The sequence below is a fragment of the Rhipicephalus microplus genome, chromosome 7 (genome assembly GCF_043290135.1).
Source record: "Rhipicephalus microplus isolate Deutch F79 chromosome 7, USDA_Rmic, whole genome shotgun sequence".
NCBI classification, from domain to species: domain Eukaryota; kingdom Metazoa; phylum Arthropoda; class Arachnida; order Ixodida; family Ixodidae; genus Rhipicephalus; species Rhipicephalus microplus.
The window spans coordinates 20,768,400-20,788,850 of NC_134706.1; the positions used below are offsets into that span (position 1 = coordinate 20,768,400).

A 20,451-nucleotide genomic window follows, 5' to 3' on the forward strand; every position below is an offset into this window, starting at 1 on the left:
GTGGCCACTAAGGTGCTGCCTGATTGCGTCACCTAGTGCACGGGCAGTTCGATCGTCTCGATCGTCATATCCTATGTGCTTGTTGTCCTCGCTTAAGAATCGAGAGCCAGTTCGGTGACGGGCTGTAAATGGAAACATAAAACGGAGGAACAATTACAAAGAACGTGGTCGAGAGATTGAAACACACTTTCATTGAGAGTGGTTACCCTCGCGTGACGTAATATTGAGGTCCAGTTTAATGCACTGCAATATTTTGTTGTGTGGGTTAAGTTGAGTTTAGCTAGCTGCACCTTATAGCCCGTACATGTAAACTCAAGTCTCAGCAAGTACTTGATGATTGCAACGCGCTAATTTTGCTCGACGGAAGAGGCACGCTGCTAAAGTAAACGAATAAAATTTAAACTAGCAGTACTAGTGAATTACGTCTTTAATTTGATAAACCAAAATCTTTCAGTATATTGTGAGACGGAGAGTATCAACCAACTTACAAATCAATCAATCAACCAATCAATCAATCAATCAATACTTAAGCTTGAAGTTGTAGCAGATGAAGAAAAAAAATATACACAATCAGAACACCGAGTCGCATAACCGTAGAAGAATTCTCGCTCAAAATGGGCACACATATATAAAAAAAAAACGTCTGAGCAATGATCGGTGCCCATAACAGCATATATATATATATATATACCACCTGATCATGAAAGCAAACAAAGAAGCCAAAAAATTGACAGGTCCCACGTACAGTGGGAAACAATGATATGCGAAGCACGAATTAGGAAGGTTGATATGTCACTTTAAAATCAGCACAGCGTAACGAAGTGGAGGTAAATTATGCCGTGCATGACATCCGTGTCATGATTATCATGTTTGCATGTGTCGTTTACTTTCTTCATCTATTCAAGTCACGTGATACCGATTTAGTATATGTGGAGCCACTTCGTCATCTATTGACGTCCCGTAACACCAAATTTGGTATATGTGGATCTAGCGAAATGGCCGCGAGTGCATCACAAAGAGCCCAATATACTACAACGTAACGTTGACGCGTGCGAACTCTGGCCACAGTGACGCTACGTTAGCAAAACGCGAGCGCTCTATCACGACCGGCGCGACCAGCGTCCGTTGGCGCGGCCCGACGGCTCGAAATGCGACATGCTGCATTTCGCAAGTTCGCGCCAGTGCGTTACCCAGACAGCACTGCGTCGGCCTCTTTTCGTGATGGAGGGATGCCGTACGCGCTGAAACGTGCATGCGTCAAAGCAACATATGGCACACGGAGGGAGGAAAGGTAAGGAGAGGGCATGCCCAGCCGGCGCAGGGCGTAAAAAATGTGGCGGAAATGACATCATGGCGGCCATATTCACTAGGCACAATGGCGTCGTCGCTATGGTTACGTGTTGCGCCGTGGAGCTGGTCTAGCAGTGAGCCGCCGCGGCTGGCGGCGGAATGTGTGCCTCCCCAGGTCTCGTGCTGAGCCGTGGCGGACAATATCTGTGCTCTGCGCCGCGTTATTGGTTACGCAGTGTTCTCCTGGCTGTTACATTACTCTTAGCAACGTTTACAAATCCCTTTGTCCATCACGGGGTTCCAACAGTGCGTAGAACAAGTGCATATCTATGTGTCGTGCGGCGGATGACGCGGATGAAGCAGTTAGTGTTCAGCGATATTGCGTTGGGCACCATGACGAAGCTGAATGACGACGAATGCCTTGCAGATCAGTGGCGGTTGAGCAGTGCTCCTGCTTGTGACAACGGACGACGCTGTTGAGCCCAGCAAGACGCCGTGAGGACCATGTGCACATATGTAGTTTCGTGTTGTGTGTGTACAGTAACAACTTGCATGTGCGTATTAAAACACCTTTTCTGTTCCGCTTGGTACACTCTCCACCAGCATTGCATGTAATCTCAACGTAACAGCAACCACGTTCAACTGTCACTAGCACCGTGCTCAAAGTCACCACGGTCGCAGAATGCTGACGCCGGTGAGTTTCACGCGGAGCACGGACACAGTGGCAGGACGCTGCGTCGGCCGCGTGGCGGACTGCACCCGTAGAAGGCGCACGACCGATCGTGTTGTCTGTACAGTTGCTGAATTAATGACGTGAAAGCACTCGCCGTTGTCAGTGCATCTAGCGCGCGTTCTCTCGTAGTTGCTTCGTTGTCGGCGAGCTGTTACACCCTGTTATTACTCGGACAAAGCGATTTCGCTGAAGGTGTCCCGCTGGCTCAGAGTGATGAGCCCAGTTCCATCAGTTTCGGATCGTCATGACACACGCGCTGCGCACCCCACGTGCTTCCCGAGCCGGAGAGGGAGTCACTCACGCCTTCTGCTTCGCATTCATATGTAAACAAGAGAGGAGAATTTGCCTAGTCAATATGGCCGACTTCCGGCTTCATCGCGGCTTCACAACGAGTGACGTCAGGGCCTCTCCTTATCTTTCCTTCCTCCGTGATATGGCAGGACTGGCGCCAGGCGTGGCAACGCCGGCGTGACGCGACGAAACGAACGCCGGCGCGCACGCGCGCCGGGTCACGTGGAAATTTATTACCGCCTTGAATGTGGCATGTAGTCATGTTCTCACTTGACACGCGCCTATAGTGACTATCATGTTTGCACCAGTCGCATACCTTCGTCATTTTGGCATATGTGAATTTGGCATATGTGAAGCTAGCGAAACGGCCGCGAGCGCATCATGAGTGTGGCGTATAGTCATGTTGCTACATGACACGCATCTCATAATTATCATGTTTGCACCAGTCGCATACCTTCGTCATCCATTCACGTACCGTAATACCAAATTTGGTATAAGTGACATTAGCGAAACGGCCGCAGGTGCATCATGAGCATGGCTTGTAGTCATGTTGTTACATGACATGCATGTTATAATTTTCATTTTAGGGTCTGCGCTTGTGTTCGCCTTGCTATCCTATCGTACCGTACGAGTTTTGTGAAGTGTCATGGGAACAAAACCACCACAGCAGCAGCTGGACTATGAAATGTAAACCATGATGTTCATGACATACATATCACAATTTTCATGTAATGACTAGTCAAATATGTTCGTCATACAGTCATGTTATGCCATACCAAGTTTGGTATCGATACCGTCTTTTAAACAGCCAGGAGATCTTAAAATCGTAGGCGGCTAGATAGATAGATAGATAGATAGATAGATAGATAGATAGATAGATAGATAGACAGATAGATAGATAGATAGATAGATAGATAGATATAGATAGATAGATAGATAGATAGATAGATAGATAGATAGATAGATAGATAGATAGATAGATAGATACGCTCAAAGTCGCCGAATCTCGCTAAGAAATACTTCGCATTTAAAAGTATTGTAGTGTGCAAGCAGCGAGCCTGGAACCTCCGGTTAACGCGCATTATCCGGAAATGATGGTCCTTCGTCCTTCGAAGCAAGTTGTCTTTTTGTCAACCCTAATTTTTTACATTGTTGTGATTACTAAACAACACTTAGCTATTATCAATATGTACGCAACGCTTTTTTTGCGGTCACAGTTAGGGCTTCGTTAGCTTGTATATTTCAACAAAAGTGAGTCCTTAATGAATTCTTCCTTCGCTGAAGCGTAACGTACACAATGTCATAAAATGGCCTACGAAGACGTGCCGTGGAAGATGTGTGGCTGAAATTGAATGACAGTGCCAAACTCAAACCTGCATTGTCGATCAAAACGGCTGGGAACGCTTTATGCAAAATTGGTTGGCTGGCTGGTTGGTTGTTTTTTAGATGCGGAGCATCTTATACTCGCGCCTTGTAGTGCGCCGTCCGCGCCGTCCGCACCGCTTCTCGAACATTCGACAGCTGACGCGCGCGCATGCGCCGTCGCGCCGTCGCCCACTCTTCCACCATCTGTGCATCCCTTTCTCCTCTACACACCGCGCGCGCTTCACTACTCCACCATCTGTGCACCCTTCCTCCTCTACACACCGCGTTCGACATCTACAATTCTCCTGATTCTCCAGTGGACGCGCATGTGGCGTCGCGCTTCGAGAACATTCAACAGCTGACAGTGCATGCGCCGTCGTGCTGTATATATACTCAAGGTCGGCGCTCGCTCGCTCAGTTGCCGCTCGTCGGTTGGTTTGTACGGCGCGTCGACGTCCAAGGTCGCGGTGAAATGAATTCCAACGAATCCACAAACACAATGATCGACGTCCCTTCGACCAGCGCCGCCCTTTCGCATACGTGTGTACGTGTTCACTCATTTAACACCCCCTCCTACAACCACGTTAACCAATTTAGCCATCGACCCAAGTAAGTCGCAATTTAACACCCCATTTCACAACCACGTTAACCAATTTAGCCATCGACCCAAGTAAGTCGCACTTTAACACCCCGTTAACCAATTATATGGTCCGCATCCTCCTCAGTGTTCCCCCGAGGGAAGCTGCGGGCAATTTTTTCAACCTGGTGCCACTGACTGCGTAGCACCGGCTATAAAACGGGCCGTACCATGTTTGAGAAATAAAACTGTTTAATGCCCCAATTCGTTTACACGTAGATGGTTTACGAAATTACCAAATGGTATACTCAAATAAAAAAAACACGATGACAAACCAATATGATTGACAAAAGAAGATGAAACGGGATAAACTTATGTTGTATTTGTTTTGTGTAATGTAGAAAATCACATGGGACATCGCAAATGTTCCGGTTGCGAAAATTGTGTACGGTAGCGCCACAGGAAACAACCACCGGAAGTTATGAATTCAAGATTTTTCATTGGAGAGCTTCAACTAAAAATCTTTTATTTGATTTGTAAACCTTCTGCATAAAATAAGGGAGATCATTCGCTCTCATTGCAATAATGGCATAAAGGCCTAGTAACTGACATATCTGCTCTTCTAGTGGAGCACTATGAATTCTTCCAGAGATGATTAGAATGAGGATTCCCGGACGCCGACTAACGAGATTTAGCGAAGTTATCTGACGTGGCAAACTTTTCAAAATGGCCTCGCCGAAATAAAGGCCAACGTCGCCAATACAGAAATAGTAGGACCATAATGTGTCGCTACTACGAGTGTGTCTGCACGTTCAATGAAGGTTAAGCATCTGAGATCAGGTACCCACACCATGCCAGTAAGGCGTAATATTCTTGGGAGAAAAGAATAGAACAATGCTAAAAGAGATGATCATTTAGAGGCCTTTAATGAACAATGAGCAGACTGTCTGCCACAATGACTGCCTCCTATATAGATTGGACAATTAGCATAAAGCTAGGATAACTGCAATTATTTCCGTTTGAAGAAGGCGCACATATTAGGCTAACTAAGTTGTAAACGAACAATGAAGGGATAATCATACTGTTCTCATAAGAGAGCAAAAGTGATGATGATGATGATGATGACCTCTCATGGATGGCGCTCACCCACAGAGGGAGATGGGCCAAGAACCGGGCGGCAGGATACTTAAATGAAACTAAAATGAAAATGAAGCCAATCTGTAAAAGTAGTTTAAAAATAATACTACCAAAAACAAAAATGTTTGCTGAGCAAGCGGTCACACCATCTCTTGTTTTTGATAAACATAACTACGAATTATAAACTAAAGATCTGAAAAGGTTGCGGTTCACTAGCACGGTAATCTTTTAGTTGCGTTGATGTAATCAAACACAGTGGAGCATACAAAACTGACCGGTAGCTTACCGTCGTCTTCGTCTTCTTTTCGAAATCATTTTGAGGAAGCTACGAGGCTATTGAAAAATTCATCATTGAGTGTAAAAAATATCTAGCTATACGCTTGATCCGCTAACTATTTGATAACTAATAATTCGTGATCAAATTCGTTACTTTACTTCATTCAGGCGCAGTATACCAAAGAAAATACTGACAAAATTCACTTACTACTCGGCGAACACCCTGCATTGGGTATGAACTATGAGAGAAGGAGAGGAAAAAAAGGAACGAGGCCTGCTTACGATGATGATTCTACGGGATAAAGTATGTGGCCACTCCGGCGGAGGAGGAACGATTTCTGCTGACTGAATATATGCTCAGCGCCACCTCGCGGGCTGTGCAATACAAATCTCAGCCTGGGTCACCTTGAAACCCGAAGGGCAATGATGAAACAATGTTCAAACCAGCCAACCAACCAAATGGATGATCGCATTCATTTTACCTATTTATGAACTATTTATGAACTATTATGAACTATTTATGAGCTATTTATGAACTTCAGAAGGGTATGTTGCTGGGTGAGTTGGTAATATTCTATGCTTAAAGATAGTGCGAAAGACAAAGGAAATAATAACACAAACGCAGCAATGACTATAAACTGAAGTTTATTTGAAGAACGTAAACACGTATATACTTAAGAAAGTAGACATGTGAACAAAGAAAAGCCCACAATATTCTATAGTGTTAGCACTCAGGTAATCGGCTTCGATAGGGTGCAACACGATAGGGTGCAACATCGAGCATGACCAATAATACCAAAAGTTCAAAAGCATTACGCAAATATAAGCTAAGTATATACATAAAAAACTTCAGATTTAGATAGAAAATTGAATAATTTTCTTAAATTAATGAATCATAAATTTTTCCTTTCTTATTTTACTGATGCTCATGACAACACTACACACCTACGGGTCACCTGATCTGCAGTATATGCAACGGTTGTTGTAATATTCTTTAAAAAAAGTAACGATAACTTTTCCTCTTACTTTTTCTCGATACGTTGCGCTTGAAGCACAATCTTCCACCCTCTCACAATGTGCCCACATCACTTTCTTTTTTCATCCGATAACGTAATCCCCTTTCCGTGGACGTATATTAGTTAGCGAATGCATTCCATGGGTTCCAGGCATAATTAGTGATTCCGTTATACTGTAACTACAAGTCTTGTCTACAATACTGAAAGACTTCCTTTTGTAACTGTTAGGTACAGCTGCGTCAATTTTTTTAAATTTATGTTTGGCAAAGTACGGGAAGGTTGGCTACGTTAGAGCCGGCTATCCCAACATCAAGAGATTTATGTACAAGAAAAACACGAAAATATGAAAAATTAGGAACAAAAGAAGAAAAAAATAATCAGCGGCACTATGTACATACAGACACTATAGGGCTTATAACGCATGAATGAGCTCGGTATATGTGAGGATAGTACAGTTCATACATCGAGATCACATTGCGGGTTGAGTCCGTACAAGCAGTGGTAAGGTATAATATTAACTAAAGGCTTTTAAGTATATTTGTGACCACTAAAAACTTATTTACCTGTTTTTAGCATATTATACCTTGCCATTTAAACATCTTGTTTTATTTATTTATTTTTATTATTCAGTTATAAATATATTTATTTTCTTGTTTTTTAATTTATTTAAAGAACCTTACAGGCCCAACAGGGCATTGTGTAAGGGGAGCATCAAAAGAATATACGCATGGCTATGCACAACTTAGACAGCACAACTTGGACGATTTCTCTCAGCGGAAACATATTTTCTAACACTGCAATACTTTGTGGATAGCACACTCCAGGTCAAAGTGGACCCCCCCCCCCCCCCCACTTTAAACAGCGAAGCTGTTTAGGCAGTTGGAAACTTGTTTTATGCTATACAAATCTATCATCAACTTGAAGCGGCATGAACTACCTTCAATATCTTCACAAAGAAGTTGTTTATGCTACCGCTAACTAGTGCTACATCGCGCAAAAGTTTTCATGTGAATATGCGTCCCAAGAATAGGTCGAGCTCTGATACCGAGTAAAGTGGGTGTGAACGTAGAAAGAAATAGATCCCTTGAAGAATAGCGAGAGAAGGAAATACATAAAGAAATAAAGAAACAGAGTGAAATAAAAAGTTACAGAAGGCAAGAGGAACATAAATGAAGAAAGAGAAAGAAATTGAGCAACAGTCGAGACCTATAGAAAGAGCTAGAAAAATAAAAAATATTTAAATTGAAACAGAAAAAAGAAATCAAAAGGAAAAGGTGCAACAAACGTATAAAGCAAACAAATAGAAAGAATATCCATGCATTATTAAGATATGAATATTTAACTGAGAAAACATTCACCTACTACTCGGTCAATCTCCTGCATTGTATATGAGCCATGAAAGAAGGAGAAAAAGAGGAAGAAGATGTCAATAATGACGAGTGCTGTGCTTACCCCCAGGAAAAAAAAATGATTTAGACTTGAGCTGGCTAATTGTGTCTCATAAGTGCAGCAATGTGTAGCTTAAAAAAAGGTTAATCTTATTTACTATGTGTATTATTAGTATGAATTTTTTTATTGATTTTCAATTGTAGTCCCGATAATGACTATACTGTCTGGTCTAAACGGGTAAAAAACAGTTATTGCACTCTTTTCGTTGTACGTGCGTTATTTTTCTCATCAATATTCAATACTGGAAATTCCTAACCGGTGTAATCGGTTGTCTGCCGATCCGCCTGAGTGGGTATGAACCATAATTAAGGCGTCATCACCATCATCAAGACCAGTGGGTGAAACAGTGTGTATCATACTGATATGACACACTACGTTACCCGTGCGTTATTACTGCGACCGTCAATTGAGTGACGTAACGTGGATAAATATATACAAATACAAATATTCGATTCTTTTCAATTCTCTTCTATTATTGCTATTGTTAAGATTCGTATAACGCCTTGAGTGCTGCATTTCATTTTCCCTTCATTATTACTGCTTCGTGTTCCCTGAAATCGAAAGCGAACGACTCTTCGAGTGGAAGTAATCTCAGTGTTGGCAGAGGCAAGGAATGTGCATCTGTCTGGAAAAAGTGGTTAACAATTCAGAGTACTCGGTACTCTACTATAGAAGAGCTGAAAGCCATCCCTAGTCAACCATATTGCCGCATATCCCCGAAATGCAAGTGTTTAGAAAAAAATGTTTTTAATGATTTCGAGTACTTCGTACTGAACTATGGGAGAGCACTGAGTTGTCCTGCTAAAAAGCCTACCATAGAAGATACGTTGATAAAGAATTGGGTGATTGTTGGTTGTTACCAGTCATATGAAGCTCATCGTAGAGCGTATCGACACCATCCATATCCCATTGCGCACATCCTTCAGAATCGTTTCAGCCATGTTTGTTGATTTCAGGAACACAATGACTGTAATTGTTATTCGATTTGGTTTTCACCAAGACATCTCAGTAGTGTTTTGAGTGCTGCATATGAGTGTTATCATCATAATTGTAATCTTAATAGCGACGTGTTTCCACTATAGCTACGGCTTTTTTATATACACGTTTCTCGACTTGCACGGTGCTGGGCTGTGACCAAGGATATCCTCCTTGGCTGTAACAGCGGAAACCTTGAACGGCCAAGCCAGATCACTATAAGGTGCTTCGCCCCTAAAATAACAAGAAACATGAAAGCCGCCCACTTCACACTCCCCTCAGGTTTGGCACTACCTTAGTTAGGCTGGCATAATTTTTGGGAACCAGGCTCCCTGGGCTCACAGAATGTCCGTTGACGCCCTCGTTCTCTTAGGTTTTCGTAAGGCCGAAAAACAGGTGTTACATATGCCGTAAACAGAGTGCTCAAAGCGCGCTTATTGTTTAAAAACAGACCGTACTCTGCCCGCCCATCTGTCCATCCGTCCGACCGTCCGTGCATGTGTCCACGCGTGCGTCAGTTTGCGTATCTGTCTGTTCGTCCGTCCATGCCTGCATCTGTCCATCTGTTCCTGCGTCTTTCCTTAATATACTTGTAGGCGTCTCCGAGGTGGACATCGTGTGTCTTCGGAAATTGCTTTAGACCGTCATCTGCAATCACTTCGTGGATTGGCTGCGAATTTTTTTTAGAAAAACCATTCACCATTGGTCAAACGAAATTTGAAAACGGCGCCAACACTTTCAGGAGCAGACGGCCATGGCGCCCGAGTTCGCTGTCTTGCTGCGCGATGGCGCTGCACGTCGCCGTCCATACCTTTGTGCCGATCAATGACGGCGACGACGCATGACGCGGCTGTACCGGCGCAGCAGACAGGCAAGGGCAGGAAGGGTAGCGTGACAAGAAAGGGGATTTCCTAGGGACACCCTCCTCCTTCGCTCCCGAGACGGGATCGATAAGGGAACGCCGCCATGTTGGCGAGAGCGTGCCGCTCACGGCGTCGTCGCCTCCAATCGATGTTGGCGCAGCAGGGCTACCACCGTCAACGACGCTGCAGATCCGTTCAAACCCGCCACCACGGTGAGTGACTGTAAGCAGGGGCCACGGGGGGCATCTTCAAGCCCTCTCATCGCCCCCTCCCCTACGCCGACAAAAAGAACAATAAGGGAATGAGGTTCCCGTTTGCGGGCCCATAAATAAGCTTCAGAATGCGAGATATCGGGGTCCTATTTATTCGAGGCCTCCATGGGGGCTCGACCCAGAGCGGTCTTATTAGTGGAGGTGCTTGCTTTCGTTTAACCCTGTTACGCCACTCTGCAAGATGTCCGGCAAGGACTAGCTCGACTATCGAAGAGGCCCGCTAGAAGGCCCCAGGCCCGTGTCTCAACGTGGTCTTGGTTGTTGACGAGGTGACCGGAACGCGGCAAAGTCGGGAACACTTTCCGCCAAGTGTGTCATCATGCTATGTGAACGACAGAGCAGCGACCTATCGTGGTCACCGACGGCTTTAGCCTCGCGAGATTCGCTTCGTCACGGTGTGTTCACGAACGACACGCTTGTCTCATAACAAGCGAAGTGAGCCGCGAGGCTTTTTTTTGGTTCGAGAGGACATTGTTTGTGATGTCGCACGCGGCTTCACCGCTCCAGCGCCACCGGTGGTGGCTTGACAGCCGCTGTGAAAAAGCGAAGCCCGTTATAGGTCACCCATGAGTCGTGAGCCAGATCTAGTTGTTGCGTCGAGATTTGCGGCGTCGTTCATTCGTTGAAAAGTGGCGATGGAATAATCTGGACGCCCGTTGTTCTGATGCGCTTGGAGGCGAAGACGACACTCTCGAACCTCCGGCAGCTGATCGGAAGGAATTACGAGGCAAGTGAAGACGGCCTGTTGCCTTAGCAATGAATACCGTCTAGTGTTAGCTGTGAAGACAAACGGATTGACGGTTGAGTCAGTCGGAGTCCCGTATGATTTCGCATGGCTGCCTTTATTTCATTTTTTTTTGTTTTACGAGAGATAGTTTGCGTTCGATGGTTGTGATTACAGGCAGTTGTTGTTGGTTGCGCAATTAGAAGGTCCCCGACACTTTTGTTGAACAACGGTGTGGAACGCCACACACTTTCAAGCCTTTATGGCCACCTTCCAGCGATTGCTTGTAATGAATTGACATTCATAGAAGTGTCAGTTCTGGTGATGGTCGGTGTGAGCGTTGAATCGAACTGAGACTTAGTTTTATAGATGATATAGCTAATGAAGTTGGCATCATACGAGATATATTTTGTTTTATGGCCATTTGCACAAGCACCGTAAACTGTGTGGCGGCTTGTCGATTCTCACTTAGCACGCTTAACTAACAACTTTTCATGCTCATTTCGGCAGCATTCACTCTTACTGGTCGTCCGTATTTTTCCGTTTCTGAAGGCACAGATGCTGAGCCCACAAAACGGTTTAGGACTGTTTCTGATTGGGTCGATATATACATAAATACCATAAATATTACATTTCGCTAGTGCCACCTTTCACAATCCTACTGTACGAATCAGTATTCAGACATGGTGCCCAGCCTCAACAAAAAATAATGTTCAGCGGACGTAACAGCGAGAAAACGAAATTCGATTACTTTCCTAATTTTGGCGTTGTGACAATTTCAGAAACGATTCGTTCGTGCTTGAACACAATGCGCCTACCTTACTTCTGTGTGTTGTCATCTGCAATAGGACATTGCCTGACAAAGCCACTTGAAAAGTCTTCATAGAAAACTGTGTGTTACACTGATGATGGAGCGTGCTGGAGTCATTTTACGCGAGAATTCGTTTTAGCTTCAAAAGCATTTAGGTAGAAGAGAACATGTGCCCATGATATCTTTCAATGATTTATTTATTTACCTAATTATTTATTTATTCATTTATAATTGCTGCCACACTCACCCTAAGTTATAGTGCGGAGGCAGACAATAAATTTTCTTAGTTACTTACTGTGATGTATGGTTAACGTAATACACAGCTTCGTTCTTGTTTAACAACTGTTAGAACTACGCATTAATGAAAGAAAACCTAATATTAGGTGCATGAAACAGGGTATCACTGAACACCATTATAAAAGAGACAAGCTCTAAATCCACAACTATAATTTTTTTGGGTGTATTGCATTGCGAAATCGCCACGTGATTAAAAGACGTTATTGTAGCGGAGGAAGCTTCAGAGATTTCGGTCATTGAGGGTTCTTTAACGTGCGCCCAAATCTAAGCACACAGGCCTCTAGCGTTTCCTTTCAGTCGAAGCACAGCTTTGGCGGCCGGGATTCGATACCGCAACCTTTGGATAAGCGTACAATCACAACGTGACATAGGCTCAGCCCTTAATGTGAACAAAACTAGAGCGCGATCACGTCACCAGTCAGGAAGGACGCCACATTTTTTGCCTGTGCCTTGATTGTCCACTGCTTTTTTTTGACAATGCTAATCAAGCAGCACGGTTTTTGACCATCTTATTGCTCACCAATTAGTTCTCTTGATGATGATGTACTCTTGAAGTGCTTCGGCTCTCCCTACCCGTGTGTGCGTTCGCATGATCGCTATCGTCACCACCAGTGACCGGTAGTGGCAAAGCGATTCCTAGTAGGTATATTCCGGTGCTAATGTACCTACGTGTGCTTGCACTGAACGTGGCGCCCCGGTCGCACGATGGCTAGGGTGCACGGCTTCTGACTGCAGAGTCGCAAGTTCGAACCAGGTCGCGATGGTCGCATTTTCAGTGGTGGCAAAATGCTGAATGCCCGTGCACTTACCGAAACAGCCGTTCGGGCTAGCTGGTCGCCTGTGTCGTCGTTCTCTTCACTACCTGTTATGCACTGCAGCTTACTTTTTGTGTTTAATATGAACCGTTTACTTCTATCTAGGCGCACGTTAACGAAACCAAGATTTAACGAAATTTCCGGAACCCTCCGGTTCATCGTCTCTGGTTACTAAACCATGGTTATGTGATGAAAAACCCAGATATTATACTATTGTTGCCACCGGTAATCGCCGTTATAATGGGCAGTCCTTTTTTTTGTGTCAGATAACCTTGAATCTGCACGTCCTCGTGTAACATTGTCACCAGAAAGTTTCTACATTGTGACAACAGTCTGCTTATATTCTAGTGTGTACGTCAGAGGTCGGCAACTTGTGGCCTGCGCGACAGTTTTATGCGTAACTTTACACAACCCAGAACCTTCCCCCACCCCCTTGAGTAACCAATTAACACCACCGCGACTTTCTGTGTAGCTAAATATTTTCAGCATTTTCGAAAGTAGCATTAAATAGTTTTTTTTTCTCTTTTTGCTTGTAACCTGTGTTTATATATGTAACATTGTGATGTGCATGCTGAAAATATACATAATTTCTACTTTCAGTCATGCACACTATCATGGTCAATGCACCTCATTTTTTTCGCTTTGCATCCAAAGCCCTCTCTTTCTTTAACTCTTTCAGTATTCGCTGTAAAGGGGTTAACTGCACCTCTACTGGGCAATTCACCTCATTTTTTTTTCACTTTGCTTTTAAAGCCCTTTAATTCTTTAACCCATTCAGGATCGGCTTAACTGCGTGAAGCCGACACGATGGGGTCCGTCGTGTCGGCTTCTCGCAGTTCAGCCTACGTCTCAAAAGGTTGGCAATCCCTGATGTAAATACCGAGAATATTTTACCTAGTACAAGCAAATTATAGATGTGAGCAAAGTGAAGTATTGGGCTAGTTGGTTTTTTTTTGATAAAAGAACGGCACTACAGTTACTGCGAAGTGACGAAGTCAGGGAGGAGACACGAAGCGAAGTCGACACTCGTAATCGTAATTGGCCCACGTGTAGTACCTGAAAAAAGTTCAGCAAGATTGCTGCCCACTCGCCTAGCCCCCGCCCACATCGTAAACCGATCTTTCCTCTTCCTGGAAGACTTGTCAACTTGAAAAAGTTTTGTTTAATAAATTCAGTCGATATATAGCTTTCGCTCGTAGTGCCCACTTTATTTCGTGTATCCTCCCTAATTTCGTATTTCGCAGTAATTGTAGCACAGCTTAATAATGATTTTTTTAAATCATAAAACTAGGTGACTCTAAAATTAGCCGCATGCGGATGCTGTCACCATCTGAAAATCACCAGGATCCCAGGGGCTCACATAATGGGAAGTGTTCACTTCATTTGTTGCAAATTGCACTGCTATGTTGAAGAGCAAGTCGGCTGAAAATATCACTGAATATAGAGGTGTGCAAATCTAAAAAAATAGCACATGTGTAGAATAAGGACAATATAACAGAAAACACTAAACAAAAATGGAAACGAATTTTGAGCATTAATCAATCCTGCATCTACGTTTAATATATATTGTAAACCTTATAGCTATAGCATTTATTACCACTGCTGTACAGTTGAATTCCGCAATACACTTTCAATGTTTCACATCGCCCTAATTACTGTTCATTTAGGTCATAAACATACCTCGACTATTAAAACAACAAATGATATCTCCTACGTCTTGTAAGACTTAATTATTTTGGGCATTTTAGTTGTGACCATGGTTCTGTTAACTCCTGTGTTGGAGGTCTCCTAAACAACTCCGATGCAAAAAAGACATATTGGTTGCTTTCTTACGTTCCTACAGGCAATGTATCTTCCTCGCCAGTTATAAATTCCCAAATAGTATAAGCAATATAAGCAGTAAGCGTTGGGCATGTTAGCGTTTCACGTTTGTCAGTGCGAAACTCACATCGAAAGTGAAATCACTTGACCGCCCACCATGGTCATGTGAAAGAAAGAAGAGTCGGGAGTAAGTGCCGTAATGATTTGACGAGTACCACCGTTATGACATCATTGTGCATATCACACACACAAAAAGAGAGAGACTGCAAGGAACAATAACGCTACCCACTTTTTAAAAGAATGTAGTCTTTCTTGAGCTACTTCAAAGCAAAAATTTTCATCTGCCTGTTGGTCGATCAACATGTCTGTCTGTCACCCGAAATTGCTAAAGTGCAACCACATCCACAGCGCCCACCGATATAGCTGTCCATGGTTTCTGCGCTCATACTTTTCTGTGTTGTCGTTTGAAAAGCAAATATTGCGCATATCCGAGGCATGACTTCATCGCGTCATATCTAATGGCCTGTTTCTTTATACTATAAACGGTATACATAAGTAATTATAAGTGCCGTCATGCTTATTACGCCACACTGACAATGCAACGCTATGCGTTGGGTGGGTGTTTCCCTACGCTTCGCTATGACGATACATTGGTGGCACGGAAATCCGTGTCATTGCATTGTACAAATTGTGGCCCCCAGATGGCGCGCACACGCCGCGTGCTATCGGAGGCCATTTTTCCGTTTTTCGTGAATACTGCCAGATGGCGCTCATTTCTCACGCAGCACCTCCAGAATCCCATTCACCGATTTTCTCGTGTTAAACATTAAATAAACGTTGTATTCACTCTCTATACAGACGGAACAATATCGTCTTTCGACGACATTTGCACTAAAACATGCAGATACGCTGCCGATTTTCAACGTTGAAAACCTGCTTAAGGACGTCGGGAAAAGGCTCACTTATCTCAAGCTTACTATAGTTTCACTTTACGTACGCGGCCAATTTGTCAATCCCGAAAGCCTGTTTGAGGACGTCGCGAAAAGAGTTACCTATCTCAAGCTTCTCCCAAGTTTCATTTTACGCTATTTGAGTCTTCCACTTGATCGGTCGTCGTTGCAGGCCTGGTGGGCTGCCGCAGCACAGCAGGGGGGCATGGGCAGCAGCGGCCGCGTTGCGCGGCGGGCTGTCCCTAGCCATCGTCGCCGCCGTCTGCGCCTCTGAGCGCCCATGGAGGGCAAGGAGACACCACCGGACGACAGCTGCAAGGAGCCCGTGCTGGCCAAGATGGAGGCACTCGTGCGAGAGATGCAGCACCCGGACACGGGCGTGCCCGTGCGAAGCCAAAAGCTCTTCCTGACCTCCATACCAAGCGCGTTCCTTGGTACGCCGCTCATTCCACTTGTCTTCACTTCAAGCACTCACGCTGGAAGTGGCCTTCTTGCGCGATGACTAACCGGATCGCTCACTCGTTCGCGCGCTCAGATAAATATTTAGTTAAACAATCAGTTATAATCAAATATTAAAAGTGAGTAATATACAATTGATAATTTTTCTTTGGTCACACATGACGTGGTTTGTGAACACGTTAACTGCCTTACCCCCTCACTCGCTTATTCACTCAGTCACTCAACAGCCAACCAAGTCACTCACCCGCTCACTCACTCACCTGACTCACCTCACTCACCTCACTCACTAGGTTCTTCACTTTGGTCTACGCACTCTGACACCTATTATCACTCAAACACACAGCGAAATTGCCTGAACTTGGTCGCAATCATTGGAACCGACCAATTGTCTCATTTATGGTCTCAAGACCACAACCATTCATTCTTCTTCTTGTGCTCACTTGCTCATGCATATTTATTATCCCATTACGTTCGATCACTCGGTCACACAAATGTTCACTCGGCTGACTTATGTATCTCGTCAGTAGACAAACTCCCTCACCTAATGGTATTCTCACCCGCTCATTCACTGGATGATCTTCACACCCGTCCACCTATTCGATCGCCCACTTACTGACCTCTCCTTTTCTTGCAGGCTATGACGTTGTCGAATGGCTCACGGATAACCTGGACATAGAGGATCAGAGTAAGAGACTCGGCGTCTAATGCCTCTTTCGATTTTTGTTTGTCGTACCAGCACGATGGCGAAAAAGTGAAACACGAACTAAACTTCGCTTGAGGCCAGTCGCTCTCGAACAGCCATAACCAAGCTGCAGTTAGCGATACTGGGATTGCTGAAGCTCTTTTCCCCAATGCTGTGTAAGAACGTTTATTTAACTATTATCATCCTCAAAGAGACGAACTATTGTTACGACTACTTATGCGACGACGACAGATGGAAGATAAACGAACGAGCAACAAAAACACTGTCTACAGCCTCTGGCTTCATATGCTTTTCACCTACACGTTGGCATAAGTATGTAAGATCAACTAGCTCCGACGAAGGCTTTGTTAACGAATGAAAAGGCAGACGGTTATGTATCGGCAAGGGTATACCGCCTCGATGTGCATTTTCTCGTGGTTAGATCAGTAGAAAGATGGCGAATAACGAACCCTTATAAAGATACATGAAGCGCTCATTTGTTCTGTTTTGCTGCGTGGTGCCAATTATTGCACCTTTCTTTAAGTCTACACGTGCGCGTGTTGAAATAAACAAAAAAGAGAAGGAAAAAAGCTACACGTGTACGCAGATCCCGTGGCAGCCGAAGCCCTTCACCTGGCCAACCTGCTGTGCCAGTACGGCTACTTCTTTCCGGTCAGCGACAACGCCAAGACGTTCGCCATCAGGGATGACAGCACTCTGTACAGGTTCCAGGTTGGCACTAGTACTTACTACCACTTTTCATGTTTTTTTGTTTATGCTGTGAGGTTTCGTTGTTATTTCTGTTTATCATGAATCACCAACAGGCCGGCATCCACAAATTTCGGAATTTTTACTTTTCCAGCTGGAACTGGAGAGATGTGAACTGCTAAGTCGTGTGCTGCTTATGAATACAAGTTGTCTTGGGGAGCGTGTAATGTTTATAGTGGCTTGAATAAGCATCCAATATTTACGCAAAATGCTTTACTAAATGAAAACAGTTTACAAAAAAAGATTACTAAGATGCATCAGAACTAGGGATCGAGAGAATCGGTGAAGGCTTCTGGCTGCTTAATTAGCAGTGGGAGATTTACATAGCAATAGCGGCGAGAACGTGATTTAAGATGACAGTGCGGTTAATATTAGCAAAATTATTGTTACGTATATCTCGTTCTCAGAAGCAGCATCAGGCTTCCTTTATTTTACTTTGTAATTAGAGGGAGTGAGGAGGTGGGGGTCATCCACGACAAGCGGCTTCCTTCTTCAGTTCGGGGCCAGTGGGGTATGTACTGCTTATCTTGGATGGCTTTTTCAGTGCTCCCGCGCGAACAGAGGGGAGGGATTATGCAAAGAGTTGAATTTTCTTTTTTTCCCCTGGCTCCATCTCTTCTTACACTGCGTACAATGCTCCCGCTTAGGAGTAAAACCTCAAGAGACGTCTCTATTTTGTGCAGGTGATGGCATAGCTTGAATCAATGAGACGAATCAGTTCCCAATATTGTGTAATGTCCATGTTTTACTCACGAATGACCATCCCTACTCGCTTTTGTCATTCTTGTGCTACAGACTCCTTACTTCTGGCCTTCCCGTTACCAGCCAGACAACACCGATTATGGTAAGCACCGACACTCCCCGTTTCATTGTATATCGTTTTTTTACCGCTATAGTAACGGAAAAAGTCAAGTAATTTCACTTTCAACTTTTGTACTGCATGCATTGAGTACTGGCTGCAGAGTAAAGCCTGCGCTAGAGGAAGCTTTAGGTTGCATTCAAGTAAATTTTGATGGCGTCATTTTACTCAACGTCTGCCATACTATATGTATGCAAAGGCACCTGTTTCTTCCACTTCGTTTCTCCACTTCGTCTGTGTACTTTTGCCCCGTGTCAAAATTTTTTTCCTTAAGTATGAACCAATTTGCTCAGCAACACGTTCTATGATGAATCAGTCTGCAACTGCACTTCATTGCATTAAGAAGGCTGTATACCGAGCAAAGCAGATTTCTCGTATCAGTAATCATATATCTCTGTAGTCGCCATATGCGTGAGTTCTTATGCCCCGTCCTTGACAACTGCTCAAATGTTCCTCTCTTTCTTTGTCCAGCTATCTACCTGTGTAAACGGGCGCTCAAAAACAAGCCCAAGTATGCCCTGGAGGAGTACGAACAGGTAAGAGTGGAACCCGCAGTTGTAACGTACACACTTCTGTGCCCATGTTTACCCCGTCATAAGGCGCTAAGCGCGTACAGAAATGCGACTAACGAAATCGCCAGAACAACACAAATAATGGCGTCATTGTTAACAATCACGTGCGCATATATGGCATCGTCGTACGAAATAAAGGATAAAAGGCGTATTTGGTAGCACGCGGTGGGCTAACCAGTTCCGTAGAGATGCACCAATTGGCGAAAGGATAGGACTCAGTCGAACAAGAAAGATAGTAAGAAAACGAAAATAGGAAAGTTGTTACAGAAACAAGAGAACCATAAATCATAACAATGAGGCAAGCATTGTGAGAAGACTCAGCAGTACAAAGAACAAAAGAATTGATGCCAGATCCAAAAAGTCACATACTCCCCTATTGATCAATTAACCTTAAGACCACTCAAAGGCAAAAGCCACTTTACTTTCATTTTCAGTTCTTTATTTTGAGCTCCACCTTCCCAAAAGCTTTCTGTATGCAACTTCATTCTGAACTGCATGCGGGGGCACTGAAAGCTCTCAAAATCACACGTAGCATGCCTCTGAGATAGGCTCACCTATGAACCAGTCACGGCGGCGTCATACTGGCGTCACAAATGTTGGCATCCAGGACGTCTCGATTATGTCATAGGGTGACGTAATCTCGTGATCTTTTGTCTAATATGGGTTGATGTCATCGGTACTTTTTGCGGTCGACTAGATACCCATTAGGCTATAACCTATGAGCCCTCAGTGTCTTGTTAAAGCCACTTGGTGACAGAGGAGGAGAAAGAGAAGGAGCGAGATTGTTTGCAGCAATCGGATGTGGCCCAGAAAAGACGGACGGCAATAGTTCAGCCAGAGTGCCATCTATGCAACGCAGCCTACTTCATTACAATATTACGATGAGTAGCGAATCGTTGCGTGTTAAGGAAACTGCATCCACGCCAAATTTTAACCACTCAAAATGCAAGCAATGTGACAGAGGAGGAGCTGAAAATACTATCTTGAGCATTCGGTGTCCTCGCGTCTATAAAATTATTTCAGTATAAGGTCGCAATACATATTTCTATATCCTATTAATAATTATTGCTTTGTTAAAATGCAAAAAATGTGTGGAAGGTAGTGAAGGTGGTATTAACACATATTCGGCCAATGCGAGGCCTCGAAGACCTGATAGCATTTGTTCTACCTGAGTGACTCTCTCCCGTGTAGCTCAGATTTGAGTGCACGTTAAAGAACCCCAGGTGGTCAAAATTTCCGGAGCCCTCCACTACGGCGTCTCTCATAATCATATAGTGGTTTTGGGACGTTAAACTCCACATGTCAATCTTTCCCGTGTAGTAATACCAACCAAGTATCACTCAGGTTGACGTCTTATAGAAAAGGTAAAGGATCGCAGACACCGCTCTGAGAACGATCCACGCACCTTCTGGTAACATATCGTCTTAGCTGCCAGGACTTACTTCCGGA

At 44.2% G+C, this 20,451-nt stretch overlaps 1 protein-coding gene and 1 long non-coding RNA gene across 3 annotated transcripts in view; one reads left to right on the forward strand and one right to left on the reverse strand.

Annotated features, from left to right (window-relative positions):
* The window catches only part of LOC142767325 (uncharacterized), a 23,391-nt gene continuing 2,940 nt past the window's right edge, over positions 1 to 20,451 (reverse strand). The window contains exon 3 of the long non-coding RNA XR_012884823.1: positions 1 to 122. This is a non-coding gene — a long non-coding RNA (uncharacterized LOC142767325). The remainder of the gene's footprint in view (positions 123 to 20,451) is intronic.
* The window catches only part of LOC119179695 (regulator of G-protein signaling 7), a 24,888-nt gene continuing 14,439 nt past the window's right edge, over positions 10,003 to 20,451 (forward strand). For both annotated transcript variants that reach the window (XM_037430813.2, XM_075868810.1), the window contains exons 1-6: positions 10,003 to 10,184; positions 15,835 to 16,096; positions 16,756 to 16,806; positions 17,411 to 17,535; positions 18,367 to 18,415; positions 18,902 to 18,966. In XM_037430813.2, coding sequence (XP_037286710.2) covers positions 15,943 to 16,096; positions 16,756 to 16,806; positions 17,411 to 17,535; positions 18,367 to 18,415; positions 18,902 to 18,966 — 444 coding nt within the window. In that variant the 5' untranslated portion in view covers positions 10,003 to 10,184; positions 15,835 to 15,942. The remainder of the gene's footprint in view (positions 10,185 to 15,834; positions 16,097 to 16,755; positions 16,807 to 17,410; positions 17,536 to 18,366; positions 18,416 to 18,901; positions 18,967 to 20,451) is intronic.